This window comes from Festucalex cinctus, chromosome 21 (genome assembly GCF_051991245.1).
Source record: "Festucalex cinctus isolate MCC-2025b chromosome 21, RoL_Fcin_1.0, whole genome shotgun sequence".
Lineage (NCBI taxonomy): Eukaryota > Metazoa > Chordata > Actinopteri > Syngnathiformes > Syngnathidae > Festucalex > Festucalex cinctus.
Genome location: NC_135431.1, coordinates 594,973 through 612,149, shown reverse-complemented (window position 1 = coordinate 612,149; position 17,177 = coordinate 594,973). Strand labels below are relative to the sequence as shown.

At 42.8% G+C, this 17,177-nt stretch overlaps 2 protein-coding genes across 6 annotated transcripts in view; one reads left to right on the top strand and one right to left on the bottom strand.

Annotated features, from left to right (window-relative positions):
* The window catches only part of map7b (microtubule-associated protein 7b), a 22,085-nt gene extending 14,067 nt beyond the window's left edge, over nucleotides 1–8,018 (bottom strand). The window contains exons 1-8 of the mRNA XM_077511434.1: nucleotides 7,527–8,018; nucleotides 4,266–4,433; nucleotides 3,634–3,711; nucleotides 2,701–2,864; nucleotides 1,600–1,717; nucleotides 1,245–1,346; nucleotides 463–573; nucleotides 56–151 (exon numbers count right to left, since the gene is read on the bottom strand). Coding sequence (XP_077367560.1) covers nucleotides 56–151; nucleotides 463–573; nucleotides 1,245–1,346; nucleotides 1,600–1,717; nucleotides 2,701–2,864; nucleotides 3,634–3,711; nucleotides 4,266–4,433; nucleotides 7,527–7,683 — 994 coding nt within the window. The 5' untranslated portion in view covers nucleotides 7,684–8,018. The remainder of the gene's footprint in view (nucleotides 1–55; nucleotides 152–462; nucleotides 574–1,244; nucleotides 1,347–1,599; nucleotides 1,718–2,700; nucleotides 2,865–3,633; nucleotides 3,712–4,265; nucleotides 4,434–7,526) is intronic.
* Nucleotides 7,189–17,128, top strand: LOC144010581 (uncharacterized). Of its 5 annotated transcripts, none has more exons than XM_077510963.1 (5): nucleotides 7,189–8,295; nucleotides 10,478–10,705; nucleotides 11,684–11,789; nucleotides 12,712–12,760; nucleotides 15,074–17,128. In XM_077510963.1, exons 1-4 carry the CDS (start codon nucleotides 8,229–8,231, stop codon nucleotides 12,728–12,730), a joined length of 420 nt encoding a protein of 139 aa, XP_077367089.1. In that variant the 5' UTR covers nucleotides 7,189–8,228; the 3' UTR covers nucleotides 12,731–12,760; nucleotides 15,074–17,128. The 5 variants fall into 5 exon arrangements, 1 of the variants encoding a protein (XP_077367089.1); XR_013281258.1 differs by lacking the exon at nucleotides 7,189–8,295 and adding an exon at nucleotides 10,103–10,370 and having other exon boundaries at nucleotides 10,478–10,765; XR_013281259.1 differs by lacking the exon at nucleotides 7,189–8,295 and having other exon boundaries at nucleotides 10,103–10,765; nucleotides 15,074–16,503; nucleotides 16,770–17,128.
* Nucleotides 17,129–17,177: the final 49 nt, after the last annotated feature.

Below are 17,177 nucleotides of genomic sequence, written 5' to 3'. Positions count from 1 at the left end.
AGCCCAAGATATTTTAAACATCTTTTTTTAAATTTTTTGTATTGCCATTAACCACCTGTGTTTCTGGCGTGGGTGGTGGTCCCCTGGTACAGACGAGTTTTGGACTGAGCTTTATTTATGGCAGGGGTGGAGGTCGTTCTCGCCTGTAATCCTGTATCGGTAGCATATCGACATTAAATCCGACCATACAACACGTCATTGCGTTCTCATCGGTCAAAATGTGTTTGCTCTAACACAACAGATTGGCATCATCAAATCGTTCTCAGGTGATTGCCAATATCAAATCTCACGGCCAGCATATAAAGAAAAGGGCTTTATATGTGGATGAGATGATCTTTTGATGACAAAAACTAGAGCGAAACCAAGGAGATTATCACCTGTCCCGGGGGTAAAAAAAAAAAAATACACTACTGAGATAATAATGTCAGCAAAAATCCCCATTTTTTTTGCCGTTTGATTTACCTCGGTCAGGCGAGTGGAGTAGCGTGGCGGAGGACGAGGACAGGCGCTTGGTCATGACGGCGTCGTGCTGTTTGGATAAATTCACCGTGGACACAGACCTTCTGTCAGCATCTGCAAGCAAACCAAATAAGTTCAACTCATAAGCGATGAAAAGATGAGGAAAGAGGTGGTTTTCATGCCAGCTAGACTCAAATGTAAGCAGGGAATGTTTCTAAATAGGGGGGGAAAGTGGAATTAGTGCTGCTGCCGTGTCATCTATCAGCTAAGGGCCTATCTCTGGATAAAAAGTCTCACAGTAAATGGTAAGAAAAACATCATCTGTGGCACTAAGACTGTCCTACGTGTACATTAATGCATGCGTCTTTAGGTGTGGTACACACATACCAACAATCAGTTTTGCTCCCTTGAGATAAATGAAAAGAAAATATATAATTAATCAGTTTTAGGAAGAAAAAAAAAGACGAAATTATAATCATAATTTCTCACAAATCTAAAAAAAAAAAAAAATGACAACGCCAGATAAGCTAAAAGTTAGCCTAGCTAACTTATTCTTCTTTGCATATTTTGCCAGTCTGAATGCCATGCGGCACCATGTTGCCTCCCACAGGTCAATCTCGGTATTACGACAGACCGATACATAGTGATTGCTTTCTCATCATGCGTGGTCGCTCACATGAAAAATATTGGTCAAGAAAGACATTAAACATTGGTATGTGTGTAGCCCACTTCAGAAGCATACGTCGGAAAAATCCTACACGGCCGACAGACGCTACAATATTCACATTGGGATCTCATTGGGTGTCCACGGTGGACACTGAAAGCACTCGGCACGTGCTCCAGTCCAGCAAGGTCGAGCGGATAGAGGAAAGCAGACTCGACAAAACCTGGACCAGGCGGACGTAGGACAATGCAATGCAGACAACAAAGAAAGAGAGAGAGAGAGAGAGAGAGAGAGAGAGAGAGTCAGGTGGGGAGACAGAAAGAAAGTGATTCAGAGACGGCGGTTATGTCCAATTCAAATGTAAACATGGCACAAAGAACATTGTCGTTTAAAACTAAACACCCCGACCGCAGGAAAAGTGGAGAAAAATGTCAAAGCTGTCAGGGGACCTTAAAGTCACCATTGTGGAAGCGTACCTGTCGGCGTGCTGGGGCTGCTGGGATGCAGAGGGCCGCCCCAGGACCAGCGGTTGGCCTTCGGTCTGGCCACCTGACCCCGCTCCATCGTCCGCCGCATCACCGCCTCATGGCGAACCTTCAGTCACAAGTGCAATGGAGATTTATTTTTGGAACATTTCAATGCACTCGCTATTGTTACTGTTTACATTTTTTTTAGATAGATCATTTGACAGATTATTTTTACGTATGGCATGAGGCTATGTAAAAACTCAAGTGCCTTCATTTGACAGTTGGCAAGCTAGCTGTGCCTACACTCCAAAAAAAGGATTTTCACTTCGTATAGTCTGCTGGTGTTGGTTGCTTCAGGGTGCCTCATTGTCTACCATGAGTGCACGCACATTATGCAAAGAAAGAGAGTGAGAAGGGAAGAAAAAGTTATTTAAAATGATCTTGCCCACATGGACGACAGCCATTTTCACTTTCCCTATGGTTGAACAGTAAATCATTTGTAAAAAAAAAAAAAAAAAAAGCTTGACTAAAATTTTAACAATAAATTGCATGAAATTAATGACAATTTTCTTTTTTCCAGAGTTAGGATTAGATTCATCGGCCGGGCTCTTGTCATTGCAGTTCCCAGGGTAGAGAAAACATAAGAGTGGCAGTTGTAATAAATTTAAGTGTGTATAGACCATGTGAGGGGGGTAAAACTACAAAAAAATATTACAAATGGCGGTTTACTGTACTTGGGGCATAAAAATTATTAGCTTGGAGGCCACTATTGGAGGAAACATAGCATTTATTGTTAGTGTTCATACGGTTCCCAGGGATGGACTGGCCAAAAAAATAAATACAAAAACTCGGGCCTGGCATTTTGACTTAAGCCCACTGGCCTGGCCCAAGCCAACTCCTTCCTAACATGTAGTTCTGCCACTGATGTTTTTGTTTCAAGTTTTCTAACTATATTCAAACTGGATTAACGGACTGATCCCTCTAAATTGTGGGCCAGTCTCGAGGGGAAAAATGTCGGAAAATAATCATTGGAAGCACTGCATCGGCCCCAAAAAAAGAGGCATCTGCCCTATACGCCAGATGGCCAGTCCAGCCTGGTCTCCTCATCACCTTGTCATCCTCCATCTTCTGTCGTCGCTTCTCCTCCACAGCCAAGCGTCTCTGCTCCTCCTTCATCCGCTGCTCCTCCAGCTTCTTCTTCCTCTCCTCCAGGTGCCTCTCATAGTGCTGCTTGGCGCGCTCCTCCCGCGCCTGCCACTGGGCCTCCTTGGCGGCTGGCACGTAGCGCAGCGACAACAACAACAACAACAACAAAAAGATGAAATCACGCAAGGGCACCAAAACCAGACGCGCATGCCGCACAGGCTTAAAGCGGCCGTGTCATGGGTCAGCTGCCGATCATGTGACTTGGCTTTAGTGCGCAGTAAATCCCTTCGCCACTCCCGACTCCAGCAAGCGGACCGCCATCCAATATTTACAACAACAAATGCAATTACACGACAAACGTGCCACGCATCTGTGGCGGTCTGTCCCAGGTACGCTCACGCCCGACAAAAAAAAACAAAAAAACATTCAGCATCAAACACGTCCAAACATTAGCGTCTCCTGATGCGTTAAATTGGCTTTTGGTTGCATTTTCAGATTATAATCTAAAAATGTGTCCGTTCAGTGAAGAGGTACGGTTCATTTGCCGCTCAGCTGCTAACCAAACCAGCAGCACTGAAACAACCAAAGACATTCAACAGTCTCCCAGATTAATTCAAGTGTATGTTTTAATTCTAACCAAGTTCCCTGTGTATGTTTGAAGATAATCTTGTTTTATATGGTGTTGGCGTCTTTAGAATTGCAATCGTCTCCAGTGTAAGCGGTTGCCTTCGTCCACCGTGTTTGTTTCATTTCTTGTTCATGCCTTGTGAGTTATGACTCGTTTTGATGTTTCTGTAATTGTCTGTTTTGCTTTGTTCTAAATTCCACATACATTGTAAAATATAACACCACTGCAGATGAATAATAGACAACAGCATAGCCAACAAGAATACACACCATTCTGCTTCTCGCGTTCCTCTCGACGCTCTCGGGCCAGCCTCAGCCTCTCATCGGTTTTGTTGAAGAGCAACGAGTCTGGAACACAAAACGGTTTGCGTGGAATCAAAGTGTGACCGTCTGCTACCTCTGCCAAGGTTTTCATTGTTACGAGTTTGTAGTTGCGGAACTTCTGTATTCTTACTTTAAAAGAATGCTTGTAATGTGTCCATTTGAAAAAAAAATGTTGTCAGAGCTATTTTTGATTGTATTTAAAACAAAATGTCCAACGGTTCAAAAGTCACAACTGATCAATATTCTGGTTCAATTAGATTGGATGACGTGCGACCAGCGATTGGAAAATTAGTTTCCAATTCTCACTTAAAAAAAAAAAACGGATGGTGGCTCAAATGAGTGCTACCGCTATCATAGCAAAATTTATAGCTTCCACCGTTTTACTAAAGACCCGAACGAGGTTTGCAAATAAAACCCGTCTAGAAGTTCAACGGTCACACAATTTCTAGCAGTGGTTACAAAATTGAGTTAAAAAAAAAAAAAAAATCTTCTGTCAGAAAGTGTGACCTTAAAGTAGTTAAAAGTTAAGTAAGTAGTAACCTTAAGTAGTTCCGGTTTCAAAGCAGGTAAAGTCTTGCCTGTTTTGGGTGCCGCAGTGTAGTTATTGGGGCTGCTGCTGGTGGCCGTGGGAGTGGGAGTGGGAGTGGGAGTCGGGGTCAGCGTGGGAGAGTAGACGTGTCCGGAGAGCGACGAGCTGGGCCGGGCGGGTGAAGACACTCTGCCATCGTCCGATTTATAGAAGGACGCTGCAACGGGAGCATCATTGAGAACGGAGAACACTTCTAGTGTGACGAGGAATTCCTCCTCGCGAGGATTTCTTACTATTTTTCCCCTCAAATTGATTTTTTTTTTTTTTTATTCGTTTTTCTGTGTCTGGATGGGGGTTTAAATCTTTTTTGTGATCTACATAAACTTGCCACTTCATTTTCTCATGATGCATGTCATGCTGTGTCCACAAGTTAAAAAAAACAACAACAACCTTGCAGCAACGATGAAAATCAAATCCAGCGTTTTGCATCAAAGCGTGAGAGAGGCAGGCCGGCAGAGAAACTAATCTGTCCCAGAAAGTTAAATGAAATCCCTCAACTGACACACTTCAACAAATGAACTTCACCCTGTTGCATATCTTTTCCACACGTGTTCTTTATCACTTCAGTGGCACGTTATCGCAATCTACCTACCGCCACTTGCTAACACAACTGAACGTAAACGTACAGGTTCACACATCGACAACTCCGCCCTAACGCATTCTAATGTTTTGAATTCCCTGAAGGACGTGGTACACAAAGATGCAAAAGGTATTGAATGGCGCCGTCTGCGGAACGTGGGGCGAGCTGAGTATGAACACGTCAACACTGCCTCGGGTGCTTGCTCAGCATTGGAACCGGTTTCGTGTTGGCTTTTGGTAAAACAGGAACAGGTTGGGCTGGGCCAAGTGACAAACGATATCTCGTCATCCTACTCTCAAATCGTTTTCTTCAAACAAAAGATTGGCTCGACGAGTGGGGAGTACATTGTGTGCTGTCTGCAGACACCACGCCGGACACTATTCAATGAATGAATGAATGAATGAAATGAAATCACAAACGTTTAGAATGCCCACCAAATGTGACAACACCTGAATAATACAATCACACCCAATACCAAAAATTTCTTTACAAGCCCAACATGCTCTGTTTTCATTCAACGTTTTATTGTAGTTTTGATTTCCAGTAGTGTAGAACTTGACTGAGCTTCGTATTTACTCATGGACTGCTGCAGCAAAGAGGATCCAGAGCTAAAGGAGAGATAACGCGTTGTGCTTATTATTTTTGTAACTTCTAGCTACCTTTGTATGCTCAAATCAAATGATGACAAATCGGCTCGTTCCACTAACGCCGACATTGGCTCACCAGGCTTGGAACTGCAACTGACCAGGTCCAGTTCCTAGTCAAGTAGCCAGTTAGCTGGCCTTGCTAAAGGGAATGGCAGCAACCAATTGTTCCAATACTTTTGTCCACTTCGAAAGCCAAAATTGCCAGCAGCAGATGTTTGGCTTCCAGTTAATGAATCCGGCTGAGAATTTGCTAAAACATCACACACCCGATAAAGAACTGTGTGTCAGATTTGCTTTGGTAAGAGGACTCTGTTATGGTGGCTGAGACTTTCTTCGCACACAAAATGGTCCGATTGAAGAATATGCACTCAATAATTCACAATGAATGTTTTTTCTTACATTTCCAATGAAAAAATCTTTGGCTCTATATTAACAAACAACACAAAAGTCATCCCGAGTGAACCCAAAAGTGTCTTTACCTGTATTCTGCATCCCGATTGCAGATGTATGACTTTTGAAAAGACCTGATGAAGTCCTTACGAGTCAGACTGGAAGGTGAATATCACCATCCGTGCTTCCTGGAAGCATTCTAAACAAGTGAAGATAGTTGTGCATCCAGAGTCCATGGTGCGACAATTGCAATGGCGGCAGAAATGTCACAAAAAAAAAAGAAAAAAAGTGGGGTAAGCGAAGCAAGTCGAGTCGAAAGCCGATTGAAAAGATGGCGGCAAGTCAGCTGAGATGACTGTCACAGTGGTTGGGAGTCAGGTTGTGGCAACTCTCCAAAGCCTTTGTCCTGCACCACTGTGTGTTTTGTACCAATGTGAGACATTCGAGTTTTAATCTGGCCCTCCCTCCCCTCATGTGTGCATCCCAACCCCCCCCCTCATATCCCCTCATTCACTGGCCGTCAGATTAAACGGTAAGAGCGAGCGATTAATGCTGCGTCGTCCAGGCCGGCGGCTAGCGAGCAAGCGCACTGCATGGCGCCTGCCGTCCCCTTGTAGCCTGAGAGGATTAGCTCAAGCTAATGCTAAAATAAAAGCTGGGAGTCCTGTCAACATAGAAACAGGAAGAGAATGGGGAATGTGGGAAATCTTCCTTTCCAGGTTGAAGGTGGCCATGGAAGCTGAGAAGCAAGAATGATTGGTTCTTCAGTTTTTCAGGCTGGCGCAGTCCTCACCAAGCCTTGTCACATGGCCGATGAAGCCTACTCGGATGAGAGGTGAAACGACTTCTAAGACAAGTTTTCCACATTGATTTAGATGTATGATTCATAGATGCTGTCGACTTTTCTATTGCTCTAGCAAAAGTGAGCGATCAAACGCGTTCCAACTTGCAAGTTCGGGTAAGGTCGCCAACCTAGGAACTGAACTAGTTCGAAAACAGGGGATCTCCTTCTTCTTGTTAAATAAATACGGAAAAAGCAGCTCGACTGTCTGAATGAATCAGACAAACCAGAAGAAGCATGGCTTACACATTTGTTCAAAGTCTGCGCCCACAGGCCTGAGGACAGAGTTTTCACTTGCTTTGAAAATTCACCAGGACCTGTGATAACCTCAGTCAGTCCGTTGCACATGTACGGTCGTCAATAAGCGCACGATGAACTCCGCTTGTTGTCAGTCAGTCAATCAGAAATACTACACCGCATATAAGACGCATACAGTAACATTCGGACTCTTTGTCACGCCGTAGTACGGTTCACGGTCGGTTCCTGGAAATGAAAGAAATTCAACGAGGAGACATTGGCAACTCTGCTTGCTGACAAACTCCAACCGCAAAATCCGTGTGAATCCGTTGCCCTTGCGTTGACCCTTTCAGTCTTGCCACGCCAGCATGCAGGTTACAACTCACGTTTACAAACTCTGCCTTGTCAGCTCGCTGCCGTCTCGACAAATGACTGGAAGAGCAAAAAGTAGACTCGAAATATACTTGGGCTAACCCTCCTTTCCATTGGTGGGACTCTCGACTTCCCTGACCCAGATTGGAGTGGTCCCACACAAATCTTCATTTCCAGTCATACCTTTGGTCTTCCTCCTGATACCATCTCTCCGTCTGTGTCCCTCCTCTTCTTCAGCGATGGTGAAGAGCGCCGGGATGGCCGAGCGGCTGCCTCCCTTCCTCGGCCTGGGTTTGGAGCCTTCGCCTCTTCCCGCTCTTCTCCCTTTACTCCGTGGCATCTCAGCCTTCAAGCCATCCCGCCCGGCGCAGCGACTGAGTAGTGGATGGCGGATAACGACGATGACGATGATTCACCTCTAACAGCCTCCTCCTCGTTGAAAGGATGGACGCAGAGCAGCGAACGCTATGAGCCCTTTTTCCCCGGGCTGCACGTTGCTGCACTTTGGCCCGAAGCAGCAGCAGGAGGAGCGTGAGGCACTGTCCCGAATAAACACATCCAGAGGACGGGCAAAGGAGCAAAGTACAGCGTGTGACGAGAGACAAACTGCTGTGTTACGTCCATCCTCAGTCAGGCAAGACGAAAGCGAGAGAGAGTGGGCCAGTCTCGCCAAGGATGAGCTCCTGCAGTCAGGCTTAGAGAGAACCACTTAATCCACAAGCTGAAGAAACTTGCTTCTTTTTACATCTTCACTTCTCACAGGACGCCTCTAGTCCCACCAGTACCATTTGCCATATCCGGTGGCCATCTTACGCTGCCTACCAAACTACAATACATTGATTCCTCCGCGGCATTTTCACTTTATTTTCTGTCTCTGCGGCCAAAATGCCAAATTGTACGGCATACGTTGGACCGATAGGTCTGGGAGAAGCACGGCATGCACATTTCATCGGTAAGATTACGATTTTAAATTTTCTCTTATAAGGTAGCACTACATCATGTTGTCAGAACCATCAACATTGAAATGAAAGCAAAATTAATCCGGACAAAATTCACAATACTGAGCTAATATACCAGAACGGTCGATGCAAACAGTGAAGTTGGCTCTCATTACTCCATACAGGGATGCTAGCGTAAAAAACACGCACTAATAATAGTATTTTGAAAATAAAATATCAAAAATAAAACGGCACACTGTATCACCAGTGTTAGCTTCTGACGAGCAGTCTACCAAGCAACTGAAGTCTCATACACACACGTTCACATTCAATATTTATGAACGAGGAGCAAGATTTGCTGCAGTAGCTGAACCATGTGCAGAATTTGCATGTAATGTCACCGACAATGCAAGTGCAAACTTTCCTGGAGTGGAAGGAGGTGAACAAAAAAAGTGAGGTCCTCTAGCCGAACGTGGCAAGACGCAAAAAGAATAGGAACCAAAAGGTCGCAATGTTATCGCCACGTGTGTATTATTAGTGGCCAGCCCAATCATTCTGCAAACATTCAGACTATTTGTATTGGCGTGTGCATGCACTACACACTTCAACTCACATCCAGAAAAAGAAAACAAACATGACAATTAAACAGCCAGCTAGACATCTTAATGTCAACACCACGCGGTGTTGAAATGCCACAACGTGAAATAACGATTATCGAGTGCCGTCTCGATAACTTCGCAGCGTTCTTGACCACAAGCCTGAAACTCAGTTTACAAATCAAAGTCTTTTTTTTTGTGATTTTATACTGTGATTTTGAGTGTTACAAAGCAAAAAAATAGTTGTGTTTAAGTCACTGTTCTGCTTGACAACATGTTGCTTTGCACAAAAAACTTACTTTTTCTGCTTTTTGGTCAGGAACTGCTGTTTTTGTCACCAACGCATGTTCCATTTCTGACTGCTAAAGAACTGAAAAAGCTAGAAACAAAACTTTGTTTTCTGGTGAAAAGAAATACCCTTGTTTTTTGCCATGTTCTGTACTTGTCACAAGGCAAAATCTTTTGTGGGTCTTGAAAGATAACAATTCTGATTTAAAAATGGCTGTCAACAAAGGAGTTTAATAAACCTCCAAAGTCACAACTGCATATTAGGGTGTTAAACTTTGGAGGCTTTTTTGTATTTTCAATATTCCATGAGCCAATCTGCTCTTGGTCCTCGCAGGATACAGTAGCGGTAATCCTACACTTCAGGGCTTTAAACCAGATAGGCCCGGCTACACGTACGACACACACCCTCCTCTTTGAGCGTGTAGAAGCCTGAAGAATACAGTACAGCAATTTCATGCTGGCCAAAACGTAAGGCAATTAAAATAACATCAGTGCTACATAGGAAACCTGTGGTTGCCTGAGCAGTTCATAGAAGTGATATGATTTTACAAAAATAACTGCACAAGTAAAAGACATGCTGGGTTTAAGAATGGGTCATAGTAGACTTTAATTATATTATTCCTTGCTGTATAGTGAGTACCACCACTACAACACCGAGTTACGTACAAATTCATTGTAAATTGAGAACCTGTATTATTAACCAGCCATTCTGTTTGGGTGAGTTTGGCGACACCTTTGGTGATACGTGCTAATTGCACATCCGGTTGAAGGCAGCAATGCATACAGTTTACATTAGTTTCCCAAATTAAACAATTAAAAAATGTTAAACATAAAAAACGATTAAAATACTCAACTTTGAATGCCGCCTGTGGATTAAAATAATAATAATAAAATAACTATCCGTAAACTAATGCGCATATCCGGGTTTAAAGGGCATTCTCCGTTTTCAAATGGTGCGTGTGAGATTTTTAAAGCAGTTTTCACTAAAAGGCTGCGTGTTAAATTTCGAAAAATGGTTGGCGACTCCACCTGTCACTTCAAGCCCGAGTCGCTCCTCGACTGCAATCGAACTGTCAGCGGCAGGTGTGTGCCAAGCAGCTCCGGCTGGGATAGCTTCAAATATCAACAGTTTAAACAGTACATTTTTAACAGTTTAAAACCACGAGAGTTGTTTTAGTCGACGTAAAAAGCAGCCGGTCTCGTAGGTAGGTTGGGGTATTTTTTTCTCTCTCTTTTTAATCCTTCTCTCGTGACCAGCTACCCGGCGGCGAACTAGTAAGTGTATTTTGCCTCTTCTTCTTCGTGTTCAAAGTTCGACGAAAACAGGCGGAGGTCTGGCCTTTGCTCCAATATTCACTTTTAAGACGACTGTCGACGCTCTTTAGGGGAGTTTGTCCAAGTTTTAAGACTCACCTTGGGACGCCGGAGGAGATGCGTCGCTGCCATCCTGGTCCGCCATTTCTCCTACGTCACCCGGAGAACCTGCCGGGAGGATCGACAGGACCCGGACTCGACTCCCCGCCTCCCTCAATCCGGGCAGGTAGGAGGGGATACACGGCGCCTTGGGACGGCTTTGGGACCGTCTGTGTTAACACTCGTCGTAAGTAACTTGTCGACCACTCGTCCTCGAAAATGGTCGTTTTGTTCACACTAGGACGTTTGGGAAAGGTGTTCAAACTACCTGTTGTGTTTACTGTTGTGACGCTGACATCTACTGGCACATAGTTGGTATTGCATCTGTTTGGCCGCTCAAGGCGAGGGGGGCGTGGTAAATGCAGGCTGGGCTGTGATTGGCTGTTTTGTTGCTACCCGTAATTACGTTTTATGAGGACGCTTTATAACAGTTGTAATTTAAACAAATGGTTAAATGTTGAGGTAAACAAAAAACATTTTGTCTATATAATTTCAAACATTATACTTTAAGATTTTTTTTTACCATAAGAATAAATAATAGAATAAATAAATAAGAACTAAATAAATCAATAATAAATCAACCGTAAAGAATAAAATTAGAAAAACATTCAACTGCAGCCTACAGTAGGCTTTAAATCAGAATGATTTAATTTTTAAATCTTCCAGCAGAGGGTGCTGTTTTGAAGTCATTTCAACTGCTGATAGTTCCCAAAATGAAAAGCTATTGCTAATCATTAATTTGAGTCATCTTTTACTCGTTAAAATTAAAAACTGCATTGGAAGGTTTTATTTCTACCTAATTACAGTATGTATATTATTTAGTTGTTTTTATCTCCTTTTTTTTGTCCATATAGTGCCCCCAATTAACTAATCTAAGTATGCCACTTAATAAGGGGGGAAAAAAATAATAATAATTCTACATCTTAATGACATTGGTTATATATGAGGGTAAATTGAGAGAGTTCATTAAAAGTGAATAGCCATTCCACTTAAGCCAAGTATAATTGAGTAAGGCTTTATCGTTTTTGTTGTTGTTGTTGTTGTTTTTTCATGCCTGCCTGGCTGAACGCATGTTAATCTGTCATGTCGATGCTCAACTGTGTAGGCTTACCCTCCCGTGAACCCGCCTGTGAGACCGCCGCGGCCAGACGGAAACCATGGCAACCAGCCATTTTGGCAATTCCAGCCACGAAGGCGAAATTGGCCTGCAGGTACAGACGACCGCGTTTGGGGAAGCTCCGGAGCGCGGGCCTTACGTAGCCCTCCAGTGAACAGTGAGGCCTTGAAACTGTGATGTTCATGTTTGTGCTTTTTTAATAAGGGAAATAGCACTCTACAATATTATACTTAATAAAATATATATATATATGTAATACAACATCAAAACAAATGTTCAAGTTTGTGCATGACGATCGATGAATTCATTGCTTCTGGTGTGTGACACTTTGGCCACTGGGGGCAGTATAATACCGTCACGTACGCGCAAACAAAGAAGACTTTCACAACTACAGTGGTGCCTTGAGATATGAGTTTAATTTGTTCCGTGACCATGTTTGTAACACCTAACATTTGTATCTCAAGTCTTCTTTCCTCATTGAAATGATTAGATATGCAATTAATCCGTTCCAGCAAAAAAAAAAAAAAGTCATTTGTTAACATGTATTTTCAGAAAGAATAAGAAAAAAATGCACTCTTTAGTCTATATGACTGCAAGACATTGAGGTGAATCTCAAGGTTGCACGTCTTGCTTTGTTTCATCTTTTGTGATGAAAGATTCTCCAAATTGTCTCTAATTAGCTCCCAGGAGATTCGGTATTTTGGGACTCTTAAGTATTATACACGCATTGCTTGCAGGGTTCCAAAATTGTAAAAAAGATGGCTCACAGTAAATGTTCGTCATCACTGGAGTAGACAGACTGTCCTGGCATTTTCAGCTTCCGATTTTTTTGCTTCGAGTGCAACGTTTTCACATGAAATGACGACAGGGACTTTGTTGCATGCGACGTTTTGATCTTCCCTTTTGATTGCTTTTATTTTTGTGCTCTTTCACTTCACGACTGACTCGCATCATATGCTCCTTGCTTGCTTGTTTGTTTGTTTGTTTTTATCCTCATGTTACCTTTCCGGCCGCAGACTCGGACCACCTCCATAGCAACAAAGGCTTCTGCTGGTAACGCTGCTGGTAAGTGATGATCTCAGTTAATTGCATTCATTTGTTTATGGACAAAGCCCCCCGTCGTGCCGTCGACGCGCTTCACCCCAAACAGATGGCGTGAGGTTGAATGATCTGAATTTCACCCCCTGTCGATTGACTGATCCCAAACCAGCATATAACCACACCCCCTCCATTGTCAATCAGTGCAGAGCAACGGCAAAAAAAACCCAAGCAGTTTGATACACAAAGAAGCCAGAAGGCAGATGGCAACGTGACCCCAGTCAATTCGTCCCATTAATCCCCTCTGATGCTCAATTTCTATTGTCTACTTGACAGCAGTGTTTACTTGTTTATCATCCCCGATACGACTTGTGGACCTGTACACGACCTCTCCCCCGCAGACATCATTTAGCGTCACAAATATCGGAAGCATAACAACTCCACAGAACAATTTGAAAAGGCTGCTTGCTTCCCACAGAAATTGCATTAGTGGCTCATTTTGTCGCAAACTCAATATACCTTCATCTTTAGGATATATTCTTATCCCAGAACTCTACATTTAGACCATTAAAAGGAGATTTGACTCATTGAACAATTTTCAGCAGTGAAAAGTTCATATTTTGTCCAGAATGAATGTGGGAATTAATTAATACCTTTAAAACGTGAATTTTCTACTTGCTGTCGACCGCTGATGACATCATCACCTGTGCTGAGGAAGTAAGTCATGGCCAATCATGGCTCACCTGTTTTCTGGGTTTGGTCAGTAAACTGAGCCATGATTGGCCGTTACCTACTTCCTCAGCACAGGTGATGATGTCATCATCGGTCGACAGCAAGTAGAAAAATGACTTTTTAAAGGTATAAATTGTACATGAAAAATAATGACGTCACCACATTAATTATAGACCAAATATGAACTTTTTACTGCTGAAAATGGCTCAATGAGTCACGTGTCCCTTGAAGGCCTTCTTGTTCTGAAACCATGAAACTATTTTTTGAATTCAAAAGCTACAAGAGCAAACAGAAATCTTTGTTTTAATTATCCAGCTTGCTCGTGCTAAGAACATACAAAGCAAAAAATGTGATGAACGATGAACCAACTCGCAAGTCAGGTCACTCGTATCTCAAGGCGCCACTGTCCGACTGTATATTGAGCCCCGAGTGACACAAGGGACTAGGGGGCAGCAATGTCCCATTTTTGGATGCTTCATTTGTGTGCATAAGGCCACTGGGAAGCCATTTTGACTGTAACAAAGAAACAAAGACATCAGGAGGGTTAAAATGCAAACGATTGTAGCTGGACTGTAGTAGTAGTACTAATGTGAAATGTTGGTCGTTGCTAAGAAATCCCGTGCAACGTTGCCTGCATATTTTATGCTTTGTAACATTTGATGTCTGGCGCGCTGGAAAGTTGAATGGACTCAGTGTAGTAGAAATGAAAGACATTTCAGACCACACAGTCAAGAGCAAACACACACACACATTGTTTAGTGAGATGCATGTTAATGTAGTATTTATAAAGTCATGACAGGGGGGGGGGGTCTGCTCGGTGGATTAAGTTGGAGCCCGTGGAGTAAAATATTCAGTTAAGGATTCGTAAGCTTGTCACAGCGACTGGAAGCTTAAATGTTGGAAAACGACTTCTCAATTAAACGACGGATTTGATGTTTGAAATCACATTTGAACATTCTCATCTGTCGTATAAATGTAACAATAAGTGACTTGCTGAACAATAATAATACAACAAAATCAAATGGGAGGCTTTCTGAGTAACGTATTTACAGTCAGTCCTTACAGTCACTACAGTGGTGCCTTGAGATACGAGTGACACGACTAAAAAGCTTTTTGATCCATCCACTCGGATGATTTATTTTTTATTTTTTGCGTTAACTTGCAAGTAGTGTAAATTTCGTCAACAAAAATCATTTCGTCAACGCACATTTTTCACCAGACTAAAAATAGATTAGTTTTAGTTATTAGTTTTAGATGTCAAAAGGTTCAATATAAACTGCTGACAAAAAAAAATATTTACAGGGCTAAAATGCTTGTCCTGACTAAAACGTTGAGAGTTTTTGTTGACGAAATAACGAATAAAATAACATTTTCTTGGACTAAAATAAAGACTAAAATGCTACATTTATAGTGGCCCAAAAATGATGAAATAAAAATGAGAAAAAAAATAACAGTAAAAATGAGATGAGGTCGACTAACAAGCGTGAGTAAAACAAAATGAACACTACTTGCAAGCAAAAATTTGTGATGTGAAGATTGTATGGAGGGAGGCAAGTGTCTTTTTGTGTTTGCCTGCCCCGCCCCCTTCCTCCCTTTCATCCCTGTGAGGTGTGATGGATGGCTGAATCCAGCAGGGAGAGCGGGATGCCACAACATACGGGAGGCAGAATGGCAAATCAAATGTGCTATATTGGAACATGTACAGTAAGATTGCCAGGACCATTTCACAAAGGCCGTCCGCCATGTTGCCATTTCCTCACCCATCGTTTGGTTTTTTTCTAAACAAGCTCCTTTCACTTCCGATTTGCCAGGAAACGACTGGAGGAATCTGCTGGTGTGAGATGTGCAACCGGATGACTGGAAAAATGTGCTGAAAGGGAGAAGCAAGGGTAAGGAGTGGGGGGGGGCGTGCCGGGTGCTCCCATCCTTGGCCATTCTGCTCACATTCACCTTGCAGTCCCAATTATTCAAGGCATCATGCGCGAGCGTTTCCCTGCCAGCCAGCCCCAGCTGTGAAAAAGTGGGTCACGGAATTTAAAGGCGCACGGCTCGGCTTCTGGCGTGCCCCCCCCCACCCCCCATCTTGACTCGCAGCATCCGACTTGCTTAGGAATGTGTGTCAATCCCAAGACGTCACTTGTAAGCATTCCATTCTTTCACTCCACTTCAACGTGGCACCCTCGAGGGCCATATTCTGCCTAGCAACAGCGTACAGTAGGCCACTAGGTTAGTCATATGGGGGCCAGACTGGCAGCGGGGAAAGGTTACTCATGCGCAAAGTGAGCAATAAAGTCATCCTCTGGCGAACACAATCAGACAGACGGGGGGGGGCTGGCCTACTAAAACCAACGTCGGGCAGCACCTTTTTTTTTTTTTTTTTTTAATCCACGAAACCACATCTGTTTTCTTAAAACGGAGCAGACGTGTCTGCATTTTTATTATCAGCAAGAAAAAACAGACGCGCACACCTTACACATGACCTTTTTTTTTTTTTTTTTTAAACGAGATTGCTTATTGTGGATATACAGAAGAAGAAAAAACAGCAGCTGGAAATAAAAATCAATCATCATCTTAATAAAAGGTATAAAAAGGAACGTGTTTTATGAAATAAAAACCTCAACAAATGCACCCCCCCACACACACACACGTTACTTTAAAAATACATGCAAAGCTTCCTATATGGACACTTTTAAAATACAGTACGCCCTCATAAATGAGAAAATATTTCAACTGCTTCTCAGTAGAGGAAAAATTCATAATAGGACCTCATCACACAGTGAACATTTTCTTTTTTGTTTTTTAAATACAGCCACTAACTACCTGGGAAGGACATTTAAAAACAGCACCATTTTTTTTTTCAATAAGTTCTCCTGGTTTCTCTCCGACGTGACATCACGTCAATTCGAATGCTGCGTTCGAGGATGGTCGGAAGTGGGAAGTTTCCGAGTTCAAACCGGAAAGTGTGCACAGGAACGCCCCCTTGAAGTCGGAAGGGAAAAAAAGGAGCCCGACTTCACAATGTGATGTCACTCTGAATGGTGAAACACAATTTAAAACTAGATCGCTTCCTTCCTTCATAAATATTTGTCATGACGCAACGTACGTGACAGTAATGCATGAAATGACACGTTCATCTACTTAACTTCTTGGAATGCTTATGAAATAAGATCAAAACAATAAATGAAACAAAATTGCGAGCAGGTAAGTTCGCTGGAGGTCGAAATGAGTTGTGAGGACCAAAATAAAAAACAATTTACAACTATCTGCCATTTTGGTTGTTTACTTTTGTCTCGGACGCTTTCAGGTCAGAAGTGGGGAAAAAACAACAACCCGGATATTTCCGACTTCCGACCGTCCTCGAATGCAGCATAAATATAAGTCCTATAAAGTGAAGAAGCAAAGTTCAAAGTTTCTTGATTATAGTTTACTTCTATTGATACTCTGTCAGCGTTTCGTTGTTAGCATGCAAGACGGGTACTTTGTGTAATAAAGAAAAATCAATCAATCAATCAATCGTCACCCTGCTTGTACGTCTTTTGCAGCTAAAGGGGGATTTAGTCACATTTTGTCCATTGCGATTTTATTCATGACTAGGGATGTAAAGATAGCGGCAATATCGTGATATTAAAACTCGTGCCACAATATATCGTCGTCCTCATTTTAAATGCGGCACATCTGTTAAAAAAAAAATCGGGTTGATTTCCATTTTTGC